This window comes from Saccopteryx bilineata, chromosome X, assembly GCF_036850765.1.
Source record: "Saccopteryx bilineata isolate mSacBil1 chromosome X, mSacBil1_pri_phased_curated, whole genome shotgun sequence".
Lineage (NCBI taxonomy): Eukaryota > Metazoa > Chordata > Mammalia > Chiroptera > Emballonuridae > Saccopteryx > Saccopteryx bilineata.
In genome coordinates this window covers 23,626,082-23,654,058 of record NC_089502.1, presented here as the reverse complement: position 1 = coordinate 23,654,058, position 27,977 = coordinate 23,626,082, and the positions used below count along the sequence as shown (strand labels likewise).

Here is a 27,977-nt window from a genome sequence, read left to right as displayed (position 1 = left end):
CCATTCTCTGTTTCACACCATGGCCCTTGGCTCATCTATCCTAGCTCTCCTTTCCAAGTGTGGTGATCCAAGCATGTCCTGCCAGGCAGTTAGTCGGCTGGAGCTCAGTGTCCCAGAGCTCCTATTTCCCTGAGTTCTCCAGGGCAACTTGCAATGCGAGCCTATGTAAGAGATGGTATGTATGAATGTGCTTTTGTGACAGGAATGGGGGTGGGGAGACTTAAAACTGTGAATGACTTTGGTGAGAAGGTTCAAGGTGATGTTACATGCAGACACTCGAGAACGAACATGGAGAGGGAAAATGCAATTTCTTTTTAAGAACTGAATTTATAGAATCTTAGGATCTGCTTACTGTCCATGGCTCATTTGACCGTGTGCACAATGACAACTGCTCGTGTTGTCAGTATGGGTCAGATGAAATTGATTGTAAACTGTATGTATTTACAATGTGACATTATGTTCAGCTGTGCTTATGCTTGTATTGATTATCCACTATGGTTTCCTACCCCTGTATTCTGCTCACATGGGAAAGAAATCAGGGAACATGACGCTGGTATTTCTGAGATTAACCGCCCAGGGCCCTCCTCTCTTTTCTTTTGGCATCTGCTGGGCAGCTATATTGCAGAGGTCACTGTAGTTGCAAAGCACAAGAAAAGAAAACATGTAATGAAAGGTTTAATTTTCCTAAAGCGGTATAAAACTGTTCCTCAGTACTCAGCATATATAGCTTATATTTACTGTATATGCATTTTCTCTATTCTATTTACCACCTTTGATTCCTGGGAGATTAAATCTGCACAAGCATAGATACATACTAATATGATGAACTTTAAAATGTTATGTTCCTTCCTTTATCATCAATGATTATCATTTAAAGTTGTTATGAAAGCTTTGTGACAGAGGTTATACTAAAATTGAAAGTATATGAACTTACTGAAAATCATGTAAAAATTAGCTATGTTTCTAATGTGGTTTCTCAGATTGATTAATTTATGCAATTGAATTGTTCTACTTTCTTGTAAACATACATTGACACTTTGCAAACTTGCACACCTGCAAAGTAGAGTGTGGTGGTATTCGTGATATTATCACTGTTTCATCAAGAGTGATAACTCAGTAATGTTATTTTTAAAATCTCACTTTATAGGCCATCATATATCACCTTCCTGTTTCAATACAGTGGAAATTGATTCCATAAAGGTCTTAAAGGTCAAAACTATCTTAAATTTAATGGTAATAATTTTAAAACACCTTAGCATTTATGAAATGTTGTTGTATTAATTTAGAAATAGTTGGAAACTGTTACAAAGTTTAACATAGTGTGAAAACACTTCCCCCAAAAGATACATGTATCCGTTTAGATATGGTCAATTATTTTCCTTAGGGATGTGTGTGTCTTTTAAAAAGTTAACTTTTCTTTGGATTGAAACTATGGCAAGGATATCCCCTTACAGGTACCAGTCTGAATTTTAACAAGTACTATAGAAATCACAGAATAGTCCCTGTTTCTCCCTCATTCTTTCCTGTCCCCCTATCTTTCATCACCCACATTGTACCCTCCCTTTGGCATTTATAAGCACTAACATGTAACCGGAACTATGTCAGGTGCTAGGGACTCTGCACAGTCAGTCTCTGCTCTCAAGAGATTAAGTCTAGTTGGGGAGAAAGAAGACTAAAACACTAATCACAGTATTGGTAGCTGAGCCTTTTTCAGGTCAGGGAAGTCTGCCTGGAGAAGGTGATGGCTGAGCTGGAATGATGAGCGAGAGATGACATGGAGATCAAATTAATCTAACTTGGAATATTAATGATTTTTGGGGTAGGATAGCTTTCCTTTTACCAAAAATGGCACAGCCAAGAACCCTAGAGTTCCATCATCTCCACTAAAGCAACTAATGAGCTGGCAAAAACTGTCAGGATCAATTTTCTGGGATCTAGTTGAGAACATCCAAGCAGGGGAAAGCCTGATGAAGAAGTTGCTGCATTGCAGCAAGAGAGTTTTCTGTGGTTTTAAATGGTCTACCTCTGCTTCCCCACATACCAGCGGAGAGATGGCCATGCAGAGAGAGGCCTGTACTCCTGGTGCAGGTTGCCAAGTACCTGAGGGGGCAATACAGACTTTATTCTCAAAGAATTTTGGCTTGTATGTTGATCTGTTTAGTGGCTTCCTGAAAGACTGGTGCACAAGGATTTGACTTAGAATCAACTAACTCCCAGCATTCTCAGGGTTGCTAAGGCAAAAGTATTGGCCATAGCAGCTTGGGACAACAGACAGGACAAGCAAGACAAATCAAAATGTCTGAGAAGAAACAGTTTTGGGAAGGAGATATGTGGCAGGAATGAGGGCTTTTAAAAGCTCCTGTGTAAATCAGGGAATCAAGAAGGTCACGCATACGCCCAAGACAGGACACATGCTCAGAAAAGGCCTAGTCTTCAGAGAAGATCCTGCACTTTCCCCTCTGGCTGACTTTCAATCTCTGCAGGAAGTAAAAGTGAAGGCAGGGTTGCAAACGGCATGGCTAAGCATTGCACAGTGTCTCAACACAGAGGCGATCTTCAAAGAGTGGGCAAGTTTTAAAAATTCTTTTAAAAAAGTATTTTGAGGTTTCAGGTGTTTATATGTATATTCTAACTGACCATTAAGCCTATGGAACACAGAGTTCAATGGCCACATATGATAAAGAATAAAAACTTTACAGAAATAATTTAGAAAAGAAACTAAAGCAACAGCTCAAAACCAACAGCAGCAACAAACAAAACAAAAATTAAGTTAATTTTTGTATATAGGTGAGGTTACAGTCTACCTTCATTCTTTTTTTTAATAAATTTTTATTAATGTTAATGGGATGACATTAATAATTCAGGGTACATATATTCAAAGAAAACATGTCTAGGTTATCTTCTCATTAAATTATGTTGCATACCCCTCGCCCAGAGTCAGATTGTCCTCTGTCACCCTCTATCTAGTTTTGTCTGTGCCCCTCCCCCTCCCCCTAAATCTCTCCCTCCCTCCCTCCTGCTTCCTCCCTCCCCCCACCCCTGGTAACCACCACACTCTTGTCCATGCCTCTTAGTCTCGTTTTTATGTTCCACCAATGTATGGAATCATGTAGTTCTTGTTTTTTTCTGATTTACTTATTTCACTCCGTATAATGTTATCAAGATCCCACCATTTTGCTATAAATGATCTAATGTCATCATTTCTTATGGCTGAGTAGTATTCCATAGTGTATATGTGCCACATCTTCTTTATCCAATCTTCTATTGAAGGGCTTTTTGGTTGTTTCCATGTCTTGGCCACTGTGAACAGTGCTGCTATGAACATGGGGCTACATGTGTCTTTACGTATCAATGATTCTGAGGTTTTGGGGTATATACCCAGTAGAGGGATTGCTGGGTCATAAGGTAGTTCTATTTGCAGTTTTTTGAGGAACCACCATACTTTCCTCCATAGTGGTTGTACTACTTTACATTCCCACCAACAGTGTATGAGGGTTCCTTTTTCTTCACAGCCTCTCCAACATTTGTTATTACCCGTCTTGTTGATAATAGCTAATCTAACAGGGGTGAGGTGGTATCTCATTGTAGTCTCGATCTGCATTTCTCTAATAACTAATGAAGCTGAGCATCTTTTCATATATCTGTTGGCCATTTGTATTTCTTCCTGGGAGAAGTGTCTGTTCATGTCCTCTTCCCATTTTTTTTATTGGATTGTTTGTTTGTTTGTTGTTGAGTTTTATGAGTTCTTTGTAAATTTTGGATATTAGGCCCTTATCTGAGCTGTCGTTTGAAGATATCAGTTCCCATTTAGTTGGCTGTCTGTTTATTTTGATATCAGTTTCTCTTGCTGAGCAAAAACTTTTAATTCTGATGTAGTCCCATTCATTTATCTTTGCCTTCACTTCTCTTGCCATTGGAGTCAAGTTCATAAAATGTTCTTTAAAACCCAGATCCATGAGTTTAGTACCTATGTCTTCTTCTATGTACTTTATTGTTTCAGATCTTATATTTAGGTCTTTGATCCATTTTGAATTAATTTTAGTACACGGGGACAGGCTGTAGTCGAGTTTCATTCTTTTGCATGTGGCTTTCCAGTTTTCCCAACACCATTTGTTGAAGAGGCTTTCTTTTCTCCATTTTGTGTTGTTGGCCCCTTTATCAAAGATTATTTGACCATATATATGTGATTTTATTTCTGGGCTTTCTATTCTGTTCCATTGGTCTGAGTGTCTATTTTTCTGCCAATACCATGCAGTTTTGATTATTGTGGCTCTATAATATAGTTTAAAGTCAGGTATTGTAATGCCCCCTGCTTCATTCTTTTTCCTTAGGATTGCTTTGGCTATTCGGGGATTTTTATAGTTCCATATAAATCTGATGATTTTTTGTTCCATTTCTTTAAAAAATGTCATAGGAATTTTGATGGGAATTGCATTAAATTTATATATTACTTTGGGTAATATGGCCATTTTAATTATATTTATTCTTCCTATCCAAGAACAAGGAATATTTTTCCATCTCATTGTGTCTTTTTCTATTTCTCTTAGCAATGCCTTGTAGTTTTCTTTATATAGGTCCTTTACATTCTTTGTTATGTTTATTCCTAGGTATTTTATTTTTTTTGTTGCAATCGTGAAGGGGATTATTTTTTTGAGTTCATTTTCTAATATTTCATTGTTGGCATATAGAAAGGCTATGGACTTCTGTATGTTAATTTTGTATCCTGCGACCTTACTGTATTGGTTTATTGTTTCTAGTAATCTTTTTGTGGAGTCCTTTGGGTTTTCGATGTATAGGATCATATCATCAGCAAAAAGTGATACCTTTACTTCTTCTTTTCCGATATGGATGCCTTTTATTTCTTTGTCTTGTCTGATTGCTCTGGCCAGAACTTCTAGCACCACGTTAAATAAGAGTGGAGAGAGTGGACACCCCTGTCGTGTTCCTGATTTAAGGTGGAAAGTCCTCAGTTTTACGCCATTTAATATGATGTTGGCTGATGGTTTATCATATATGGCCTTTATTATGTTGAGATATTTTCCTTCTATACCCATTTTGTTGAGAATCTGAAACATAAAATTGTGTTGTATTTTATCGAAAGCCTTTTCTGCATCTATTGATAAGATCATGTGGTTTTTGTTCTTTGTTTTGTTGATATGGTGTATTACGTTAACTGTTTTACGTATGTTGAACCATCCTTGAGATTCTGGGATGAATCCCACTTGATCATGATGTATTATTTTTTTAATATGTTGTTGTATTCGATTTGCCAGTATTTTGTTTAGTATTTTAGCATCTGTATTCATTAGAGATATTGGTCTGTAGTTTTCTTTCTTTGTGCCATCCTTGCCAGGTTTTGGTATGAGGGTTATGTTGGCCTCATAGAATGTGTTTGGAAGTATTGCTTCTTCTTCAATTTTTTGGAAGACTTTCAGTAGAATAGGAACCAAGTCTTCTTTGAATTTTGATAGAATTCACTAGTATAACCGTCTGGGCCTGGACTTTTATTTTTGGGGAGGTTTCTTAATAGTTTTTTTTCTATTTTCTCCCTGCTGATTGGTCTGTTTAGGCTTTCTGCTTCTTCATGACTCAGTCTAGGAAGGTTGTATTGTTCTAGGAATTTATCCATTTCTTCTACCTTCATTCTTTTACATGTGGATATTTCTGGTCTCTCCATTCTATTCCATTGATCTGCATAACTACCTTTATGCTAGTACCACTCTGTTTTGAAACTCTAGCCTTATAGTAAGTCTTGAAGTCTGAATCCTGTAAATTTATCTTTCTTTTAAAATAATGTTTTGCCTCTTAGAGTCCTGTGCAATTCCATGTTTATTTTAAAATCAGCTTTTACATTTCCGTAAAACAGGGGTCTTGGTTTTTAAGAGGGTTAGGGATAAGAGGGATTGCACTGAAACTATAGATCACTTTGGAGAATATTGCCATCTTAACAATACGATATCTTGCAATTCATGAGTAAGAGATGCCTTTCCATATATCTAGATTTTCTTTAACTACTTTCTTTTTAATTTTTTAAAATTCATTTTTAGAGAGGAGAGAGAGAGAGAAGGAGAGAGAGAAACAGAGAGAGAGAGAAGGGGGGAGGAGCTGGAAGCATCAACTCCCATATGTGCCTTGACCAGGCAAGCCCAGGGTTTCGAACCGGCGATCTCAGCATTTCCAGGTCGACGCTTTATCCACTGCGCCACCACAGGTCAGGCGCTTTAACTACTTTCAACAATGTTTTGTAATTATCAGTATACAACTCCTGTTTGGTTAAATTTATACTTAAGTATTTTATTCTTTTGATGCTATTGAAAATAGAATTAAATTTTTTTTTCTGCGAATGGAATTGTTCATTGCTGGTGTACAGAAATAACACTGATTATTATTACAGGTCAATTCTGGACCCTGCCACTTTGCTGAATTTATTCATTTTAGTAACCTTCTTGTGGATTCTTTGGGAATTTCTATATATAGAGTCATTATCCTCTATAAGGAGAGATAGTTTTACTTATTCCTTTTCAATTTGAATGTCTTTTGTTTCTTTTTTCTTGCTTAATTGCTTCAGCTAGAAGTTCCAGGACAATGTTCAATAGCATTGGTGAAAGCAGCATTCTTGTTTGTTCCTGATCTTAGGAAGAAAGCTTTGAGTCTTTCATCATGAAGTATAATGTTAATTGTGGGTTTTCCATAAATGTCCTTCATCAGGTTGAGGAAGTTCCTTTCTATTTTTTTTTTCTCACAAAAGTGTGTTGCATTTTTTCAAATGCTTTTTTGATGTTAGATGGTCATGAGGGTTTTTTCTTTCAATGCAGTAATATGGTATATTACATTGATCATTTTTCATTTACTGAGCCACCGTGTTTTCCTGAAATAAATCCCACTTGGTCATATCTTAGAATCCTTGTAATATGCTGCTGGGTATCATTTGCTAGCATTTGGTTGAAAAGTTTTGCATCTATACTTACAAGAGATATTGGTTTGTAAGTTTTCTATTCTTGTGATGTCTTTGGATTTGGTAAAAAGATAATAGCAGCCTCATATAATGAGTTACAAAGTGTTTCTTCTTATATTTTTAGAAGAGTCTGAGAAATATTTCTATTAATTACTCTTTGACTGCTTGGTAGAATTTCACAGTGAAGCTGTTTGGTGCTGGGCTTTTCTGTGTGGGCAGTTTTTCATTACTGATTCAATCTCTGTACTTCTTATTGGTCTGTTCAGATGTTTTATTTCTTCTCTAATCCGTTTTGGTAGTTTGTGTGTTTTAAGAATTTTTTTCATCTAGGTATCTAATTTGTTGGCATGTAATTAATTGTACATAGCATTCTCCTATAATCCTTTTTTATTTCTGTAAGGTCAGTGGCAGATACTCTCCTTTTATTCCAGCTTTTAGTATTTGGAATCTTTTTTTTTTTCCCCTGTATAGTCTAATTAAAAATTTGTCAATTTTATTGATCTTTCCAAAAACAAACCTTAGGATTTATTTAATTTTTAATATTTTTCTCCATTGTAATTTTTATCATTTTTTTCTTCTGCTTTCTTTGGGTTTGTTTTTTTAATTTCTTAGGGTGGGTAGTTACATTATTAGCATAACAGTTGTATGTTTCTTCTTTTAAATGTAAACATTTACAGGTATAAATTTCCCTCTGAGCACTGGTTTCACTGAATCCCATTAGTTTTGGTATGTTGCATTTTGTTTTCATTAATCTCATCTTACTTTCTAATTTCCATTGTGTTTTTTTTCCTTTGACCAGTAGTTATTTAATAGTATTGTTTAATTTTCACATATTTACATATTTTTCAAGTTTCCCTGTGTCATCGATTTCCAATCTCATTCCATTGTGGTCAGAGGACATATTTAGTATGATTTCAATCTTCATAAATTTATTAAACCTTATTTTGTGGCATAATGTACTGTATGATCTACCCTGGAAATCTTTAATGTACACTTGATAAGAATATGTAGTGTGCTGTTTTGGGGTTGAATGTTCTGTACATGTTTGTTAGGTCTATTTAGTTTATAGTATTGTTCAAGCCTTGTATTTCCTTATTGATCTTCTGTCAAGTCTTTCTATCAATTCTGAAAAATGGGTATTGAAATCTACAGCTTTCAAATTTAGAACTGCCTCCATCTTCTCTCAATTCTATTTTTAGGTGCCATATATAAAGTGTGTATATATTTATAATTGATATATAGAGATGGATTGACATTTTACCATTATATAGTATACTTTCTGTATCAATTTCTGTCTGTAAAGCTTCTTTGATATTTATAGAGCGACTGTAGCTGTCAGTTGGTTACTGTTTACATGGAATAGCTCCATCTCCCATAATTCTCAGCGTATGGACCAAGGAAGGCCGATCCCAGAAGGCCTTGCGGCACGATGCCTAGCTTATTTCTCCGTAATACGTCACTCAGTTGCCGGGTAGGAGTTCGTGTGGTGACATCGGTGGCTTCAGACTTTGTGAGGAAAACAAAGGTGTGAGGGAGGGAAGAGGCGGAAGAGTAGGCATGGACTGGGCTAGGACTGAACTAAGAATGAACTAAGACTTAAGAGGGAGGTGAGGGGAGAACTTATTGGCGGCTCCAGCCATTAAGGCCACGGCCTAGACAACAGCGGTCAGCAGCCTTTTCATCTGTGAGGCACTCGGTTTCCTAGGCAACAGTGGCCATGGCGGTAAACTTTGCGGAAAACGCCAGTGGGTTCCGCCACACTGAGGTTGTCAGTTTCATCAACAATGAAATCTTTATGAACGGGGGTGACCTAGACTTCTATACCACCTTCTACTCGCTATCCTGGAACGAGATAGAGGACCGGCTTCAGGCAGTTCTTGCTGACCCTCAGGTGCCGTGTGCCCGCAAGAGGGCATGTGCCTGGAGCGCGCTGGCCTTGAGTGTACGTGTGGGTGCCAGGCAGCGTGAGCAGCTGCTGAGCCAGGTCCAGCAGCTGCAGCAGCGGGTGGTGGAGCTAGAGGGGACAGCCTGTACCCTGGGTCCTGAGCTACAGCGCCTGCGCCAAGAGCGTGGCAAGATGGCCTCGCGGTTGCGCCACACACAGGTCGCCCTACAGCATGCGTTGTACCAGCGTGATTTGCTTCATGGGCGGCTGCGCCATTTTGAGAGATTGATTCAGATCACCTTGCTGACCCGTGCAATGGGGTCTGAGTCTCAACCTGACCAGCTCAGGGCCACAGGATGGCCCCTGAATGAAGGGTGGCAGAGAAATGTGCAGGCCACGGGGATGCGTGTTCCTCCCTGGGCCCAGGCCATGCAATTGCGGCAGCCAATGCCAGTACCATACCCATTTCCATTTCACCTACCATTTCCAGTAAGATTCCCATTCTCGCCACCTCTGCGACAACTATCAGCAGAAAGGGTAGTAATGCCACCTAAAAAGCCTCCTCCGGGATTCTACCCCCTTGGCCAGTTGGCTGCAGTGGGAGACCGGAAGAAGATGGCCACACTATGTAACCAGGGGAGCCACAGCCAGGATGAAGGTCTAGGATCTCTAGACTGTGCCCTCCAGGGCACAGTCCCCATAGCAGACATCAGAAGTTTTAGCCAGAAACAAGATCTAGAGGGTTCCCTGGAGATGGTCAACCTGAGTAACAGTAAGAATCACAGCCAGGAAGATGTTGTTGTAGTGGGACCCCAGGAAATGGTCCTCCTTGCAGATAGCTGTAGCTGCAGCCAAAAAAAGCAGCTAGAGAAGCCCCAGGGCATGGTTATCATGGGTGACTTCAGGAACAACAGCCAGGCGGAAGACCCAGAGAGATCCCAGGCTATGTTATCCCAGGGGGCCAGTGGGAGCCAAGGGCAAGAAGAAAGACCCCACGGGATGATTCTTCTGGAGGGGAGCAAAAACCATTACCAGGAAGAAGATCTAGAGATGTCCCAGGGGCCTGTCCCTCTAGTGGACAGCAGGAGCCCAAGCCAGGGAGAAGATCCAGAGAGGCTCCAGGTGATACCCGTGAAAGGCAGTAGGGGCCTTGGCCTGAAAGAAAATCCGATGAAACATCTGCCTCAGGAGCAGAAGGCCAACCAACCAGAAGGGAAAAGAACCACAGAATTCCAGCACCAGGAGATGCCTGCCTCACATGATAGTCTACAGAATTGGAGCTGCCCATTTTGTAAAGTGCTGAATTATTCATGGTGCAAGTCCTGCTATAAATGCGGGAGATTCTGTAAGGCAGTTGGACGGGACCAAGGAAGAACTTATTTCAGGAAGGTAAGTAAGAATGGAAACACTCTAAAGAAAAACCTATTTCCTAAGGCCCCCTTCTGATAAAAAAAAAATAACTTGTTTACTTCACAGAAAATTTGAAACCAAAGTTATAGAAAAAAATAAATAAAATAATCCATTATCCCATTACTCAAACTAACAAATTTTTTATCATGGTGAGTACACATATACAAACACATATGTATTTATTTTAATTAATTTATTTTAAATTAAATTTATTGAGATTACATTGGTTAATCTTTTTTTTAAGGTTAACTTGAACAAAGAGGAACTGCGTTTGAATATTACAATCCTCCCCCACATGCTCTTAAATAAGGGATTTCTCCTAATTGCTTTTAAGTTCGCAGGTGATGGATTCTGGATGGCTGATGCTGATTGGTTGACACATGATGAGGCCTTTTATTTCCTGTTCCACTCCTTTCTGTTTTCTTTAACTTCCTTTTCCTGAAAATGCCATGTCTTTGGCTGGGAACAGCCATGTGTTTTTTTAGAGTTATATACGCTATATTGAATTTTAGAAGCACTGCTTTTCTTTGAAAATGCTATTTACTGTTCCTTTGTAAATGACTGCAGTATTTATGTTTGCTTCTTTTTTTTTTAAGTTTTACAGATAAGGGCCTATTTTCGTGTTTCTAAGCCCTACAGAATTTGGAATTTGCTTGATAAAGAAGCTGAACCTGTCCCATTAGAAGATCTCCCAAGAGCCTAAAGAAACCCCACCAGCTAAGATGAGTGAGAAGTCAGGGAAGAAGAGCTGCTTTGGCATTCATCGGGGGGAAAGAAAGCATAAAATAATTTTGTTACAATTTAATTTTTTGTTGGGACAAGACAATTTATAAGGCTGTATTATTAAATTTCACATATAGCAAATTTGACAAATTTTATTAAATTCATTAAACAAATAGTGATTTCGTGTGTGTGTATGTGTGTGTGTGTATTATTTGCACAGTTTTGGAGGCTGGGAGGTTCAGGATAAAAAATGATTCAATTTCTGATGAGAGCTCTCTTTCTGGCTGCCTTTTTACTGTGTCCTCACATAGTAGAAAGAGAGTGCAAGCTCTCTTCTGTCTCTTAAAAGGACACTGACCTTATCTGATCAAGGCCCCACTCTCCTAACTGCATTTAGCCCTAATTACCTCCATAAAGGCCCAAACTCCGAATACAGTCACACTAAGGGGTTGAGTCTCCAACATGAATTTTGGAGGGACATAAACATTCTGTCCTTAACAACCAACTAAAAGTCAGAGTTAAAAATATGTATATATAAATAACAGACTGATAGATGATTCAGTAACAGCAGCAGGAGGTATAAGAAGACAGAGGAGTAACAACTTCTAAGTGTTGAACCCAGAAGATTATATACTTAGAAAGCTATCCTACGAGAATGAGAGTGAAACAAAGACCAACAGTATAAATTTACAGAGGCTCACTAAAGGAATTACTAAAAGATGCACTTTAGAAGTAAAAAAATTAAACAGAAAAGATGCACAATATAAGAAATAACAGGCCCTGACTAAGTAACTCAATCAGAGCATTGTCCCGACATGCTGAGGTCTGATCCCTGGTCAAGGCACAAACAAGAATTAACCAATAACAGCATGAATAAGAGGAACAGCAGATCACTGTTCTCTCTCTCTCTCTCTTCCTCTGTCTCTCTCCCTTCCTCTCTAAAAATCAATTAAAAAAAACCAATGGTGGACACAGAAATTGGTAAAATATATATTTATATTCATTTTATTTTTATTTCAAGAATGTTAAATGTATGTGGTTTAAAAACGATTAAAATGAAAACTAGGCAACAATAGCAAGATGGGGTAGGCTATATAGTGAGAAAGATGTTAAAACCACATTCAGGGTCAGGAAGATGATAATTATTTTGTAAGAAAAAATTATAATTTTATCAGTTGAATTTTGCTGCACAACAAACCACTACACAACTTAATGGCTTAAAACAAACAGTATCTTATTTTGCTCTCAGTCTTTGGATTGGCTGGGCAGATTTTAAAATCTGGGCCAGTTCAGCTGATTTTGACCAGACTCTATCATACCTCTGTGTTTGGCTGGTGGCTGGCTGGATGATATAGAATAGTTTCACTCCCATGTCAGGAAATGGATTGCCTGCCTGCTGGGATGCTGTAGTTCTCTTCCAAATTGCCTCTCATCTTCTAAATTGTCTGCTGGGGCTGTTCACATGAGAGTTCAGGTTTCCAAATGCAGCCAGAGAGCAAGCCTCACTGTGCAAATACCTTTCAAGCTTCTGCTTGTGTTACATTTACTAATGTCCTGTTAGTCAAAAAAAAAAAATCACATGGCCAAGCCCAGATTCAAGGGGTGGAGAAATATGTGCAAACCCATGGTAATAAGAAAAGTATTTGTGAGTGCTTTTAGAATCTATCATAGTTTTCTCCTTGGCCACAATTTTTTCACATTTCTCCCACATGCAAAATTTGCTAATTTTCATCCCAGGCTAACTGTCTCATCCTATGTATAATCAGGCTGGAAGCCTGTGATCACATGATTAGGATGTGAATGAGGCTTCTCAGATGTAGCTCCTTGGGTAAGGATCCTTTTTTTTTTTTTTTTTTTTTTTTCTGAAGCTGGAAACAGGGAGAGACAGTCAGACTCCCGCATGCTCCCGGCCGGGATCCACCCGGCACGCCCACCAGGGGCGACGCTCTGCCCACCAGAGGGCGATGCTCTGCCCATCCTGGGCGTCGCCATGTTGCGACCAGAGCCACTCTAGCGCCTGAGGCAGAGGCCACAGAGCCATCCCCAGCGCCCGGGCCATCTTTGCTCCAATGGAGCCTTGGCTGCGGGAGGGGAAGAGAGAGACAGAGGAAAGCGCAGCGGAGGGGTGGAGAAGCAAATGGGCGCTTCTCCTGTGTGCCCTGGCCAGGAATCTAACCCGGGTCCTCCGCACGCTAGGCCGACGCTCTACCGCTGAGCCAACTGGCCAGGGCCAAGGATCCTTTTAATCAAGAGACCTATGAATTAAAAATGACACCTGTTCTCTATACACCCAACATACAAAGGTGAGACGGACAGTTTATATGAATAGAAACTTCACTTCAAAAAGGGGGAGAAGAAAGATTCATAGCAATTACAGCTATAAAATCCCCTCTGGGCAAATGTAGCCAGGTCACCTTACTCCAGAGCAAAGAACAGTCCATCATTAGAGTTTAGTTCTGCCTCCTGAACATCCATTGCTCTTCAAGTTTCTTTATTCCATTCTGTAGTCTCTTGGTCCCTACTCCAGCCCCCAAGAAGTCTTTCTTTTAGTTCCATAAGAAATGGCCCATATTAACAGTCTAGGACCTTTCTCATCTAGCCCACTGCCCATTGATACTTGAGAGCTCAGAGACCTTTTTGCAGTTTAATCAGTATTAGTCCCTCTATTCTAAGTTGATTGTGTTTTTGCTGGTATAATTCAAATTTTTAAAAATTGTATCATTTTTCATCTTCTATTAAAATTGACATATATTATTATATTAGTTTCAGGTGTATACCCCAGTGGTTAGACAATAGTACATAACTTACTAACTGATTATTCTGATGTCTCATACCCATCTGACACCATACATAATGATTAGAATATTATTGACTATATTCCTTGTGCTGTACTTTAAATTTCCATGATTGTTCTATAACAACCAATTTGTACTTCTTAATCTCTTCACCCTTTTTACCCATCCTCTCAACTCCCCTCCCATCTGGCAACTGTCAAAATATTTTCTGTTTCTATGAGTCTGTTTCTGTTCTGTGTGTTCGTTTATTTATTTTTATTTTTTTAGATTTAATTGTTGGTAAATATGTATTTATTGCAATTTTATTGTTCATATTTTTAAGTGTTTTTCTTTTTCTTGAGGAAGACCCTTTGACATTTCATATAATACTATTTAGTGGTGATGAACTCCTTTAACTTTTTCTTCGGGAATTTTTATCTGTTCTTTGATTCTAAATTCTAGCTTTGCTGGGTAGAGTAATCTTGGTTGTATTTGCTTTTCATCACTTTGAACATTTCTTGCTATTCTCTTCTGGCTTGCAAAATTTCTGTTGAGGAATCAGCTGACCATCTTATAGGAGCTCTCTTGTGTCCTGGTGTGGTTCTCTTTGGACTCATCTTGTTTTGGAGACTCTGTGCTTCCTGGACTCATATGTCTATTTCCTTCACCAAGTTAGGGAAGTATTCTGTCATTATTTTTTCACATAGGTTTTCGATTTTTTTACACTCTCTGTTCTCCCTCTCTGGTACCCCCATGATGTGAATGTCAGTACACTTGAAGTTGTCCCAGAGGCTCCTTACACTATTCTCATTTTTTTGGATTCTTTTTTTGTTGTTGTTCCCATTGGGTGTTTTTGCTTCCTTATATTCCAAATTGCTGATTTGATTCTCTGCTTCATCTATTCTACTGTTGATTCCCTATAATAGAGTCTTCATTTCAGTTAATGCAGCCTTCATTTCTTTCTTTCTTTTTTATTAAGTGAGAGGCAGGGAGGCAGAGAGACAGACTCCTGAATGCACCCTGACCAGGGTCCACCTGGCAAACCCTTTAACAAGCGATGCTCTGCCCATTTGAGGCCGTTGCTCTGTTGCTCAGCAATCGAGCTGTTTTAGTGCCTGAGGTGAGGCCTTGATGCCAACTTCAGTGCCCAGAGTCAACTTCCTCGACTGGGCCATGATTGTGGGAGAGGTGGAAGAGAATGAGAGAAAAAAAAGGAGGGGTGGAGAGGTAGATGGTCATTTCTGTGTGCCCTGACCAAGAATCAAACCCAAGACTTCCACACACATTGCTGATGCTCTACCACTGAGTCAGCCAGCCAGGACCATGTAGCCTTAATTTCTTACTGGTCCTTTTTTATACTGTTGAGGTCCTCCCTAAGTTTGTTGAGCATCCTTATGACCAGTGTTTGAACACTGCATCTAGTCGATTGCTTGTCTCCCTTCTGTTTAGTTCTTTTTCTGGAGTTTCATTCTGTTCTTTCACTTGAGACATGTTTCTTTGTCTCTTCATTTTAGCAGCCTCCCTGTGTTTGTTTCTATGTGTTAGGTAGAGCTGCTACATCTCCCAAGCTTGGTACAATGGCCTAATATAGTAGGTGTTCTGTAGGGTCCAGTGACACAGCCTCCTGATCACCCAAGCTGGACACACAAAGTGACCCCCCATGGGTTGTATATATCCTCCTTTTGTAGTTGGGCCTTGAATGCTGTTGGCATGTCAATGGGAGGGATTTACCCACAGGCTGGTTATCTGCAAGGATTGGTTGTGACCACTGACCCTGACTTCTGGCCACTGTGAAGGATCAGCTGTGCAGGAGCCCACCCCACAGAGCATGAGTTAATTCAGCGGGACTCTGGTGCCTGCTGAGTCCACCCCTTGAGTGTGTTGCTTGTAGAAATGGTCGGGTGGTGGTACTTTGATGTGATCTGAAGCTGTCCACTGGGTGCACTGGCTCTGGGGCCTCCCAGGAGATGTAAGCTAAGATCAGCCACTGCCTGTGCCCTGTCCAGAGCCATTTGGCATGAGCTACAAACTGATCCATAAGTTGCTGCTACTTGTCCTGGGCTTGGAGATATCCAAGAGAGGCCAAGCTGAGAATGAAGGCCAGCTGCTGCTAGTGCTGGGCTTGGGGACATTTAGGGAGAGGTATGGGGCTTGCTGAATCCAGATGCTACTTGTTTGAGAGATCTTAGGAAAATCTGAGTCATGAGCCTAGATAGGCCATTCCTATGGAGAAACCACTAGAAACACCTTGGGTGGGCCTGAAAGTTGGGTGGCGTGGATCCTTAGGGAATCACCAGGGTAGGACAAACAGAGAGAGCCAGGTTGATGGAGTCTCAGTTCTGGTGCCCACCTACTGGCTTTGTGAGGGGAGAGCTCATGAAAGGTACAGTGGTCTCAGCCAGCACTTCTGTCTGGGAGAAAGCTGCTCCCCCCACCAGCACTTGCTGCTGGACAATTCAGTTCCTTTTCATATGTCCCTGGTGCCTTTCAAGCTGCTGCCCCAGTGCAGGAGTCTGAGTAAGTTTATGCATGGGTACTTTAAGAGGAATGCTGGGGACTCCGGCAGCCCTCTGTCTTTCTCAGCCTCAATCCCCATGAGTTTTCACAGGCAGAAGTTATGGGGACTTCTCTTTCTGGCACTGTAACCCTGGGCTGTGGGGCCTGGTGTAGGGCCGGGATCCCTCGCTCCTCAGGGGGAACCTCTGCAGCTGAGATAGCCCTGCTGCTTAAAATGAGTGTGGGACCAGCCCATTCAGCATCTCTACCTGTCCTATATTTTTGTAGTTTTGAGAGCAAGATCAAATAAACTTTCATGAAAGGACTTGAGTAATATAACTAGCTACTCATCTCATTGGCCCCAGCTGAGACAAATGAACATAGGTAAAGTTTGGGAAAGTGGCCTCAAAAGAATGCAGGTAGGTATGCTCTGGTTTCTCTTCAGATCGTATGAATCTTTCGCCTTTTACTAAAAGAATGCAGGTAGGACTTTTCTGATACACCTGCTGATTTCCTCCCTTGAGAGGGACAGCTATGCTGGTTGCTTGAAAGACCACTGGATCTTACGGAAAGGCAGTGCTGACCCTGGCTGAATACTCAGTATGTTAGAGCTTCTTCCTAATATGCTAAGGTTGGTGGTTGGATCCCCAGTCAGGGCACATACAAGAATCAACCAGTGATTGCAAAAATATGTGGAACAATGAGATTGATTTTTCTCTCTCTGCCTTCTTCTCTCTCTAAAAAAAGCTCAATAAATAAAAAATTTACAAATAAAGAAAGGCCATGCTTAGGACAGTCTCAGTTATACACTTGAACCCTGAGCCTCAGGCACTTTCTTCTTAAGTTCCTTTGCAGTCAAGCATGGGTGAAGAACAGAATGGACTTGAAGGACAGACATCTTGCCTCTTTTGGGAAGACTAACTGCATTAAAAATAGACTGCACTGGCCCTGGCTGGTTAGACCAGTTGGTTAAAGCATTGTTACACAACAGCAAGGCTGAGTGAGGGTTTGACCCCAGGTCAGAGCACATACAGAAAGTGACTAGTGACCACACAACTAAGTGGAGCAGCAAATGAATGCTTCTCTGTCTCTCTCTCACCTTTCTCTCTCTGTCTTTCCCAAGTCAATCAATTAAAAAATAGACTGGACTGGGTGGGACAGGCACTCTTGAGAATGCCCCTGGGCTTCTTGTCTTCCCCTTGGTGTGTTCTCTGTGGGCTCCCCAAATGTAGGTGGAGCCTAGAGTGTGTGCAGTTAGATCAGCCTCTAGTTTGAACAAAATATGTTCTGGAGTTTCTCCCCATTGAGATCTGCCCAGCTCACCAAGCTCAACCTTTGTTAAGATTTTCTGATTCTAACTATAAATAAACCGTGTATGTATACATTCCTCCTCTGTTTTCTGGGTAGTGTGCATCTTAGGGCAGGTTTACTCAGAGGTGGCAACTTAAATCTGTACTTTTTTGCCATCCCACTGAGGTAAAAGGTCAATCTCTTCCCCAGAGTTACTCAAGACTGGGAGGCGGAGACTGTGAGGCCTTCAATCCATTTTGTGATTGTCCCCGCTGCCCTTGCTGTCCAAGTCCACATGGTCCCTTGAAGGTGGGCATCTCTGCTGCTCCTGGGCCCATGGGGCATGAGGTGAGATGGGGAGGGGCCTCTGCCTAGGCTGGGAGACCTAATGCCTGGGGACTGGCCCCCCATGTGAACCATTTCCCTGAGGCCCTGTCCGTCTTGGTAGAAATTTCTCTTCTGCATTTCTGTTTTCCAAGTCCTGTCCCCTCCCTCCTGTGTACAGTCCCATCAGGGTGCTCAGGATTCTGGAAAACAGCCGGGTGTAGTCTGTTAACAAGACTTGTTCCCTGTGGTAAATGTGGAAGGCTGGCTAGCTGCTTGGGATAGGGGCAGAGCTCCCACCCCCCCAGCTCTTTCTCTTCCCTCAGAGGCCTGGTTACCAGAAGGCTTTGGTTACTTGGGAAAAAGATGGGGAGAAAGGGGATAAGCAAAAACATCAAGCCAAAGCTCTGTTATCTGTGTTAGCGCTGGCTTTGTGATACTCTTGTGTGTGCTGTTAGCTCCCTGGAATTTGGGGAGATGGGACACAGGTGAGATTTGGGAATTGTTCAGCATTATCCATTTTGATGTCCCATCAGGTCATGCTAGATCTCACCACAGTGGCTTCATTTATGGTTTCAGATGGACTCTGATGTTCATTGGTATGCCTTTAAGTGGGCATGAAGGCAGACTTACCCTGTTCATAGCTTTTATAGAGTTTAATATTATTATTATTATTTCAGTGCTGACTTTTTCCAAAGATCCCTGAATCACTGAGGCTGTCAAATCACTACTTTTTTCTTACACACCAGAAAAGGCAGCAGGTTTCTGAGACAAGAATCTGGACTTTTGGAATTTGAGTGACCTGAGTTCAGATACTTGCTCTGCTATTCACTAGCTATTTGATCTTGAACAAATGACTGAACTCTGATCCTCCTAACAGTAGTGGCTCCTTTTTACCCTTAGGGTTCTTCTGTTTGACAATGGGCTAATGGATCTAAGGCATTATTAATGGTGGTAAGAACTAGCATTGAGTGCTTACTATGTGCCAGGCACTCCAAGCACATGACCACTTTTGCTGACTGTGAGGTGTACTAAGCACCCATATTAATAGTTCCTCAAAAGTGAATATTGTTATCCCCACTTAACAGATGTGGTAACTCAACCCCCAAATTTGGGAATCGATGAAACTTGGCTACAAAATGAAATTTTACTGGTTCTAATGTCTATGCTCTTTCCATTATATCACACTGCCTTAAGCTTTTGCCCTTATTAAGAAATACTATATATTTTACATAATCAAATGTCAAAATAACCTGGAGATGTTTTCTCTGAATCTATGTACCATAATTAATCAATGTCACCTCATTAAAACTAATTAAAAAAAAAGAAATACTATATATTTGTGCCCTGGCTGGATAGCTTGATTGGTTAGAACGTAATTCCAAAGCACAGAGGTTGCTGGTTCAATCCCTGGTCACCGCATATACAGGAACAGATCTCTCTCTCTCTCTCTCTCTCTCTCTCTCCCCCTTCCTCTCTCTATAAAATCAATAAAATAAAAAATATTTGCATGTTAACATCAATCATCAATGCCTAAAATCCAATGAAATGACTGTAATGTAGAGACCTTGAGGTGTAGTGGCAGTCTGATGATGATGGAGCTTCTCTTCTAGAAAATTTCAAACTTTGGGATGCGTGACCACCTAGGTAAGAAGGTCCACCTATTATCTCAAGCAAAACAAATGCAAAAACAAAACCAAACCCCCAAAACAAAAATAAAATGGTACTTCGGGCAGTGGGAGTGGCTTGTATTTGATTCAACATACTGGCGTTATGAAAAGTTCATAGAGCCGAGTTCAGTACTGGTAAGGTAGAGCCCATCCTGACTGCTTATCTAAAGTCTGTGTGGATTACTCTGTTTTTGTTTTAAGTGGCTTAGGTGCCAGTTGCAACAGTCCAATATATGTGCATGTATATTTTTCAGCAAAAATGTAGCAGGAGAGGAGACTTCAAAAGCTTCAGACTCATGGTCCAAAATTGAGAATGGAATTAATATGTATTTTTTAAATCATGGTACTAAATCTATGACAGTGGCAAATAAATACATAATTTCTTTATCATGTGCTTGGTAAAGTCTCAACACTGAATAGATTCTTATTATGTGATGCAGACACTGTGCATAACATTCTTGAGTGGTTTCCTCACTTCCAGCATGTGTTAGAGTGAAGGCAGCCACTGGCACTAAGCTTCATAAACTTAAGGCTACCAAACAGCCCTGGCCTGAGACCTTATGAAGTTGTTGTTGAGTAGATTTTCTCATTGACTATGCTTGCTCTTTGGCACTTCAGGTAAGTACTGTACTCAGGACTACAATGAAATAGACACAGGAAGTACCATTGCACTGGGTATCAATACCCCCCGGGGACCTAGTACAATTAATTCCTTGAGTATCACTTCCGGTTTGGCTCTCTGTTAGAAGCACTGTATTCAATGGACCTAAGAATCAATCCCTCAGTTAAGTCAGATCCTGATCCATCTAGCTCAAGTTCTCAGGGCCATAACGGAATTGTAGAAAAGCATTATATCTTCCCTAGTGTCAGTTTGAGAAGAAATGACAATAAGAATCTCTAGCTTTTTTTTTCTATACAGGTTAAACAAAATAGCATGTATGAAGAGAAGCCTTCCTATGTGCTGGGCACTGCTAGACTATGGAAGTAATCATTGCTGCATTTGATGATCTTGTGTTCTAGTAGAAGAAATAAGATCAATATACATCAAATACTAATTATCACCTTTTTAATCAATTGTTCTATACTATTTTCTGGTGTTCAGATATCCATTTCTGAAAGATTCTGTGTATCAAACACCATTATTTAATTTAATGATTTTTCTCCTTTAAAATCTTGTACATTTATAAAGTACACTCACACAGAAATTGATATAATTCCAACTAAAAGTGGTCACTTGCTATTTAAGTTTAAGATTTTCGTGAGGACTCAGTAAATATTTTTGGTATTATTATTATTATTATTATTACATGCAACCTAATCACAAGCAAATGGACCATTTACTAGGCTCTTTATGATGTTGCCAGTATCTCAGAATTCATCACTGCTGCCTTCTTTAACTTCTATGAACTTTGGGAAGACAGATTAGTAACAATTTCTGTAGAAAGCTAGTAGTTTTCATACATGTTAAGTACCAGGAAGTGCTAAAGGATTTTAGAGGAGTTCATGTTCAGGATTTACCATTTTGGGTTGCAAAACTTATACAGTAGAAAAATAGTTTTATATGTGCCCCTAGTCAACAAAAAAGTTTCTGGGAAAGTTGACTTTGTTTTACTTTGAAATAATATGCAGTATGACATTTTCACTTGTGACATTCTCCAGCTTGTTGTTTTTTATGTTTATATCTACTATTTTAGGTTTTATTCTTCATTCTGCACTACATTACAGAAATAATTGCACACAAGGCAGAAACCTGTGATTACTTTTGTGGTAGGCAGCATTAAACCATACCCCAGTGTTTATAAAATGATGACAAAGAGCTCTCTGAGGGTTTTGTCTGTAAGTAAAAGTTTTAGGATATTTAATCTCATTTATTTTTTGCTTGATATATATTTACATTGATCATTCAGTGAGCTATATTGGTTCCAGGAAAGGAAAGGACTGTGCAGGTATTGAAAAACTTTCATGCTTTTACACTACAATTTCTGATATTGTCTAGACAGTTTTAAAACTTCAGAACATATATGACCTGTTTTGTAAAAGACTCATACTATTAAGCTCCCCATTAATCAAAGTTTCTAACATTTTTTCATGAAATATTTATTACTGAGGAGGAAAAGAAAATAATATCAACATTGTGTCTGTAACTAAAAAATGCATTTAGAAATCCACCGTTAGCTGTTTTGTTGGCTGGATTATATTTTTTTGGTACTTAGAAAACTGCTCAGGGGAAATGTTTATATAGTCCATTTCATTTTATTCTGTTGCCAAATTTTGGTCTTATGATGTATGGATCAAAGTGGTTATCCATGGTTTAAAACAGAAGTTTCTTAAACAATATCCAGGCCAAAATACACACACACACACACACACACACACACACAGATTTATATGTAGTTCTAGTGGTAGAACTTTATTTTTGAGCATCCAAGAAAGAGGACATATGCTTAGAAAGAAAGCTGGAGCTTTTTGTTTTTTGTTTACAAAGAAGTGATATTTTCTGGTACTGATATCATACCCCAAATGCCTGCATCAGGACACGGGGAGGTAGAAGTTTCAGTCACAGTTCAAAGGCAACTGGGTTGATGAAACCAAAAAAGCTACATGATGATTTCTTTGTCTGTCAGGTGTCAAGGTATGGGGTGTACACAGTCGCTCTGTAAACCAAAATGAGGCAGACCACAAGATAAACGTTAGTAAATGATGAATATGTCAACGTCAGAAGTGATATGCTCCTTGAGACAAATAAGAAGCCACCACACACTTTGCAGAGGGTTTTCTCTACAAAAGGAAAAGGGGCGGGGGGGGGAGAGCAAGGGAGCTAACTGGTGCAGATACTGTGTTAGGATCTGGGTATGCAAAAGGTGTGATTACAACCGTATCCTTGTCTTCAATGAATTCACAGACTGGTAAGAAGAAGAGATTCTCGTAGTTTCAAGGCATGTCACATGTCATTTGATTTTATCTTCACAGGGAAGGGTAAGTAAAAACTGGCTAAGAGTGGTCTCCATTTGGCCTAAAAAAATAGAAAAAGGAGAATTGCATCCTGTATATTCAGGTCTGTCCAGGATAGAAGAGGCCCAGACCATTGGAAAAAAATAAACTATCACTCAGTGTTCTATGACTTTGGGTAGATAAACTGACGATCCAGATTCCAGACCTATAAGCCTGGACGAGTAGACCTGGACTCTATATAAGAGCCTTTCAAAGCATACAAACCAAAGAGGTCCAAGCTAAAACAGTGTATCTGATCTCATAAGGCATATAGAGAGACACAGACATGTTCCAACTCAGGTCATGGGAGCAGCTGATACTTGAGAAGGCTACCTCTGAGTTTTGGCTTCCCCATTGGTAAATTGAGGATGAGAGTATATGTTTCATAGGGTTGTTGATATAAATGAATGAATGCATAAATGAATAAGATAATATTGCACAGTGCTTAGCAGGAATGCCTGAAATTTCGCATGCATTTAACAAGTTTTAGCTATTATTCCAAGCATAAAACCTCAGAAGTAGGCAGAGTGTCAGCTAGAATTAGGGAGCACCCTGTGCATCGCGAAGGAGGTAAAATCAGGACAAGTTAAAGGAACTGCACAGAGCAGATAGAAAGATAAAGAACTTGCTGTCTCGAGTAGGTTGTGCAGGTTTAGAATATAAATTGAGTTCAATGTCCCTGGAGCCCTAGAGCCTAGTCCCTGTGCCCCTAGAGCCCCATCCTTTCCTCCATCTCAGCTCTTCCTCGGTGAATTCTAATTGTCTGGTGCTTGTCTGTCTTCTTCGCCAGACTGTGAGCTACTTGAGTGCACATATTTGCTTTTCTTTTCTCTAACCTGAGTAACTATTACAGTGTCTGTCACACAGAAGATGCTCATAAATATTGGTTCAAAGAAGAAACATATTTAAAATAAGCTTAAAAATGAACACTCAGCAACTGTGTCTCTGGCTTTTCACATACAAAAGGCATTAGCAAAATTAGCCTCATAGATGAATTCAAATATTATCAAAAGGAGGTGCTCTTTTTTAAAAAGACGTTTTAATTTTTTCTTTTCTTATTTTTGTAAAGGAAGTGCATTTCAGTGTCAAAAATGTGTAAACTCACCACAAGTGACAATATCATAACACCATATTCACAGGAGAGTTCGCATCTAGAGATGAGCTAGTTGAACAAAGTCAGTTTTGGAAGGTTAGAGAAAAAGATTCTGAAATGTCACATTCTCTCTATTAAACCGACTACCCTTGGCATCATTCTTTTAATCTACCTGGGTTTGATAGCCTGGGGCATTTGAAATGAAGACAATTAGCACCTCAGACAGGGCATCCACATGCAAAATTCTGTCACCTCTCAAAGGCCTCAGGAGGTGACAAATTTAGATAAGAAGACACTTTCAACCTTGGCTGACAGTTTGTCAATGCTTTTATATTTGATTTAAATGGCATCTATATTCTAAAAGGTGTAGTTTGCTTTCAACTGTAAATCTCTCTTCCTCCACCTAAGGATTTTTATTTCTCAGGCCACTTAAAAACAACAAGAACAAAAATATTTCCTCTGTGGGGCAAGAACAGAGAAAACAGCTCTTGTTTCTTGCACACAAATGAGTTCAGTCCATTTCCCCTCTGTTTCTCTCTAAAGTGTGTTTGGCTTTCCGTCAAAGCACCAAATGTTAAAGCTGGAAGTAGTATTAGGAGTCATCTGGTTCAACTCCATTTGACAGGTGGAGAAAATGAGGCTCAAAGAGAGGAAGAGATTTAGTGGCAGAACATGGAATATAACTCAACTCTTGTAATTGCTGGACTAGTCCTCCTTCCAATTCATCTACCCATTTCAAAGGTGGGCCAGAGGCATGTAGAACCAAATTAGTGTGTGTGTGTGTTTCTTATTTTCTTGAGAGCACTGATTTCATTCATTCATTCACTCAAAAATATATTTAGCATCTAATATGTGGCAGACACAGGGTACAGTAGTGATTAAGGTATATGAAATCCTGCTGTCATGAAACCTATGTTCTTGTGAGGGAGACAGAAAATAAACAATCAGATAATTCTGTTTATAAGTGGATTATGCTTAGTATTTGGGGCCTATTCTTCCTAATTCTCTATTCGGGCCTCCATTACTTCCCTCTTTAACTTTTCCCCTTTCTTCTCTTGCAAGTATGGTGAGAGAGAAGAAAGAGAGCCATTTCAATCCCTCTTCCTTGACACTTTAAGCTTGGCGTGAAGTTTTGAATTTGCTCAAGTCAGATTTAGTACCGGTGTAGCACTAGAGTGAAGATGTCAGTATTTTTCATCAACACTGCAGTAGTGGTATGGCTCAGCTGTCAGTCTGCTGGTGAGATGACAATGAGGTACTGGATGTGAGAATTGTACTGTTACCTTATAATTCATCGGTTCTTTTTTATACGATTTTAGTTGTGCTGAACTCCATAGTACCTGACTGCTTTGACAGGTGTGCTATTTTAGCAACACAGAACAAAACAGAGAATGAAAGGAAGAACGCATGGTACTTTTTTGCTGTCAGATCCAGGTTGCTCTGTTCCTACGTTTGCGGATGATTTGTTCAGGGTTATTTAGAATCGGAAAAGCTCCGGTTTTATTTTTACCTATGAGATACTGAATATTCCCACTGTTTCCCTCACAAGTAGCTGCTGTCTATATGCACCAGATGAAGGCATCTCCTTCCCAGTCTTACCCTTTCATGTTTGAAATTCCACCATTGTTATTAATTTCCCTGGGTTAATCATTTGCCTAATCAAAATATAGAATTGAGGGAGGACTAATCTCTTAAGTCCTTTGACATTGGTGTAAAGCCAATAGCCAGGGCCACCAACACAGCCGCCTGGCCCATGCAGGTTCGCATTGGATTCGGACAGTCGGTAATGAAACAACAGAGCCAACACCTGGTGGGCCATTATCTTTAATCCTAACTTGCACCTGGTGGGCAAGTAAAAACACACACTGGGCTCCAAAACCCACTCATTCAGCACTCACAAAGCTACTGACTTATTTGAGTTTCCCAGGGTCAAAGTTCCTGGCTCACCAGCCCCATTCACCTCTGTTCTTCATCTCTTTCTCTGCACAAACTCTGCATAAACTGGCTTCTCCTTCAACACTCCACCATCTTGGCTGCTTCTCCTGGCCTGCTCCACGTGGCCTTACTCTGCTCTCCTCTGTAATGCCAATCTCAGGAACCGAGAGAGAGCAAGCTCCCAGTCTGCCCCACTTTATAGTGTAGAAATCAAAGCCTTTAATCCAATATACAAACAAGGAAGTCTCTGATACAAAGTCACTTATCTGAGGCATAATGGGATTCCTCATGAGAGTGCACCAGCCTACATCAAAAAGGGTGGGAAAAGTTTAGTCCTAAAACCAAGCCCCAGGATACAAGGATCCTGCCTGCCCACAGCCCGCCCCTGACACACATTAATATAATCATGCCCATCCCAAGCAAGAAGGGCAATTAATATTATCATCTGGGCAACAGGCTTCCACGTGGGCAACGTCATCCTTAACAAAGTTAGCATAATGTTTTATCTGCCTAACAATTGGTGTATACATTCACTTAGAAGATCAATTTCTTCATTGACTCAAAGCATGCAAAGATAGGTGGAATTGGACCTAAACAAATGAGGTAGGAAAATGAAGAGACAATCTTGGCTCAGTTCTCCAAAGCCATACACAAGTGTTATCTCTAATGCTGTTCAGGTTTTTATTTGATTTTGTTTATTTTTATTGTTGTTGTTGTTTTAGCTGAGAGGAGGGGAGATAGCAAGGCAGACTCCTGCATATGCTCTGACCAAGATCCACCAGGCAACCCCACCTAGGGCTGATGCTCAAGTACCAAGCTATTTTTAGGATCTGAGGTTGCTGCCCCTGGACCAACGAAGCTATCCTCAGTGCCCCAGGGCCACACTCAAGCCAATTGAGCCATGGCTGTTGGAGGAGAAGAAGGAGAGAAGGGAGATAATTCAGAGGGCGAGAAGCAGATGGTCACTTCTCCTGTGTGCTCTGACTAGGAATTGAACTGGGGCATTCATGCCCTGGGCTAATGTTCTACCCACTGAGTCACTGGCCAGGGCCTGTTTATTATTTATATTACTGATGTTGCAAATCACTGTAGGAGGCTTATGTTTATACTCCATCTACTAAGGTTAATAAATTCTAAGCCTGGGTATGCTTCAATGAGGAAGGAGAGTTATCACAAGATGTCACTAAAATCTTAGAGGATTGCTCTCAAGCCTAGGAGGTAGAGAGAAAATATCTGGTTTTGGTACAAGGAAGCTCCGTGTATCTGGTCCATTGCTAAGACATGTGAGGATCTAAAAAGCGTTCTCCCCGTGGAACTTGCAGCCTTCCTGTGTTCTCAAGGAACTAGGTGCTGAAGTTGTACGAGAGATAAAATAGACAACATAGCTTCAGTTATTTAAATTCTAATTTCAAAAGTATTTTACATAATCAATAGGAAAAGTATAGAAGACCATAGAGCTTCAAGCCTTAAATAGAATCTTATTCTAGTGAAACAGGAGGAAGTTTTGGGGAAATATTACTTAATGGTACATTTTGAAATAGAAGCAATGCTTTATTTTGGAGAAGAAAATGAAAGTTGAAAAAAAGAGTGAGAGAGAGGGTGGGGGAGAGAGAGAGAGAAAGAGAGAGAGAGAGAGAATGAGCCAGAGAAAGAAAGAAGTATTCAGTTGTTCTTCCACTTATTTATGCATTCATTGGTTGCTTCCTGTATGTGCCCTGACTGGAGATCAAACCCTCAACCTTGGCACTTCGAGATGATGCTCTAACCTATTGAACAACTGGCCAGGGCATACAATGTGATTTAGAACAAATTTTATGCCCCAAATGCTGAAAAGTAGGTCCCACACATCAAAGGGCACATGCAAGTTCACATGAAAACAAAACACCAATTAAATTATTTATTCTTTCATCTAAGGGCCATCAACTAGATAAATCTGGAACATCTTTGGACATAGACTGATTTTTGAATCTTAACCAGCACTCTGAGACCCTGGACAAGGAAATAGAAAAAAAAATCAGTATTAGCTCAGGATCAAGATTGCTCAAGAAAGCTGGAATCAGTAGAAGGCAAGGGGGATGGGGAGGGAGAGAAGGCATTTGCCCCAAGTCCCTCATTCACCCACTACTTCTGATTGTGATTGTGTTGGAGCCTCCTGGCTATGTTCCTTAGTGATTACACACTGATGATACTGATAGCTTCTGTATTTTTGTCTTGAAGCTTTTGGTCCTTTCATTCTCTGTCAGTGCATTTCTGCCCCCCTCTGAACGCCATGTACAACTTGCCTCTATCATCAACCCCTTGGGGGCCTAGTTAAGATCAATCATCCCTGGTGGCTCCTGGGAAAACTGTAAGAACAGAAGCACTACCAAGCATTTCTGTGTGCGTGCGTTGGTAGTGCAGCCCAACTCTTGCAAGGACCTTCTTCCAGCTG

At 40.2% G+C, this 27,977-nt stretch overlaps 1 protein-coding gene and 1 long non-coding RNA gene across 2 annotated transcripts in view; both read left to right on the top strand.

The window, feature by feature from the left end:
* LOC136317169 (uncharacterized) overlaps nt 1–11,109 on the top strand; it is a 106,624-nt gene extending 95,515 nt beyond the window's left edge. Inside the window, exon 3 of the long non-coding RNA XR_010727845.1 lies at nt 10,847–11,109. This is a non-coding gene — a long non-coding RNA (uncharacterized lncRNA). The remainder of the gene's footprint in view (nt 1–10,846) is intronic.
* Nucleotides 8,673–10,286, top strand: TEX13D (TEX13 family member D). The gene has a single exon (XM_066249915.1). It carries the CDS (start codon nt 8,673–8,675, stop codon nt 10,284–10,286), a length of 1,614 nt encoding a protein of 537 aa, XP_066106012.1.
* Nucleotides 11,110–27,977: the final 16,868 nt, after the last annotated feature.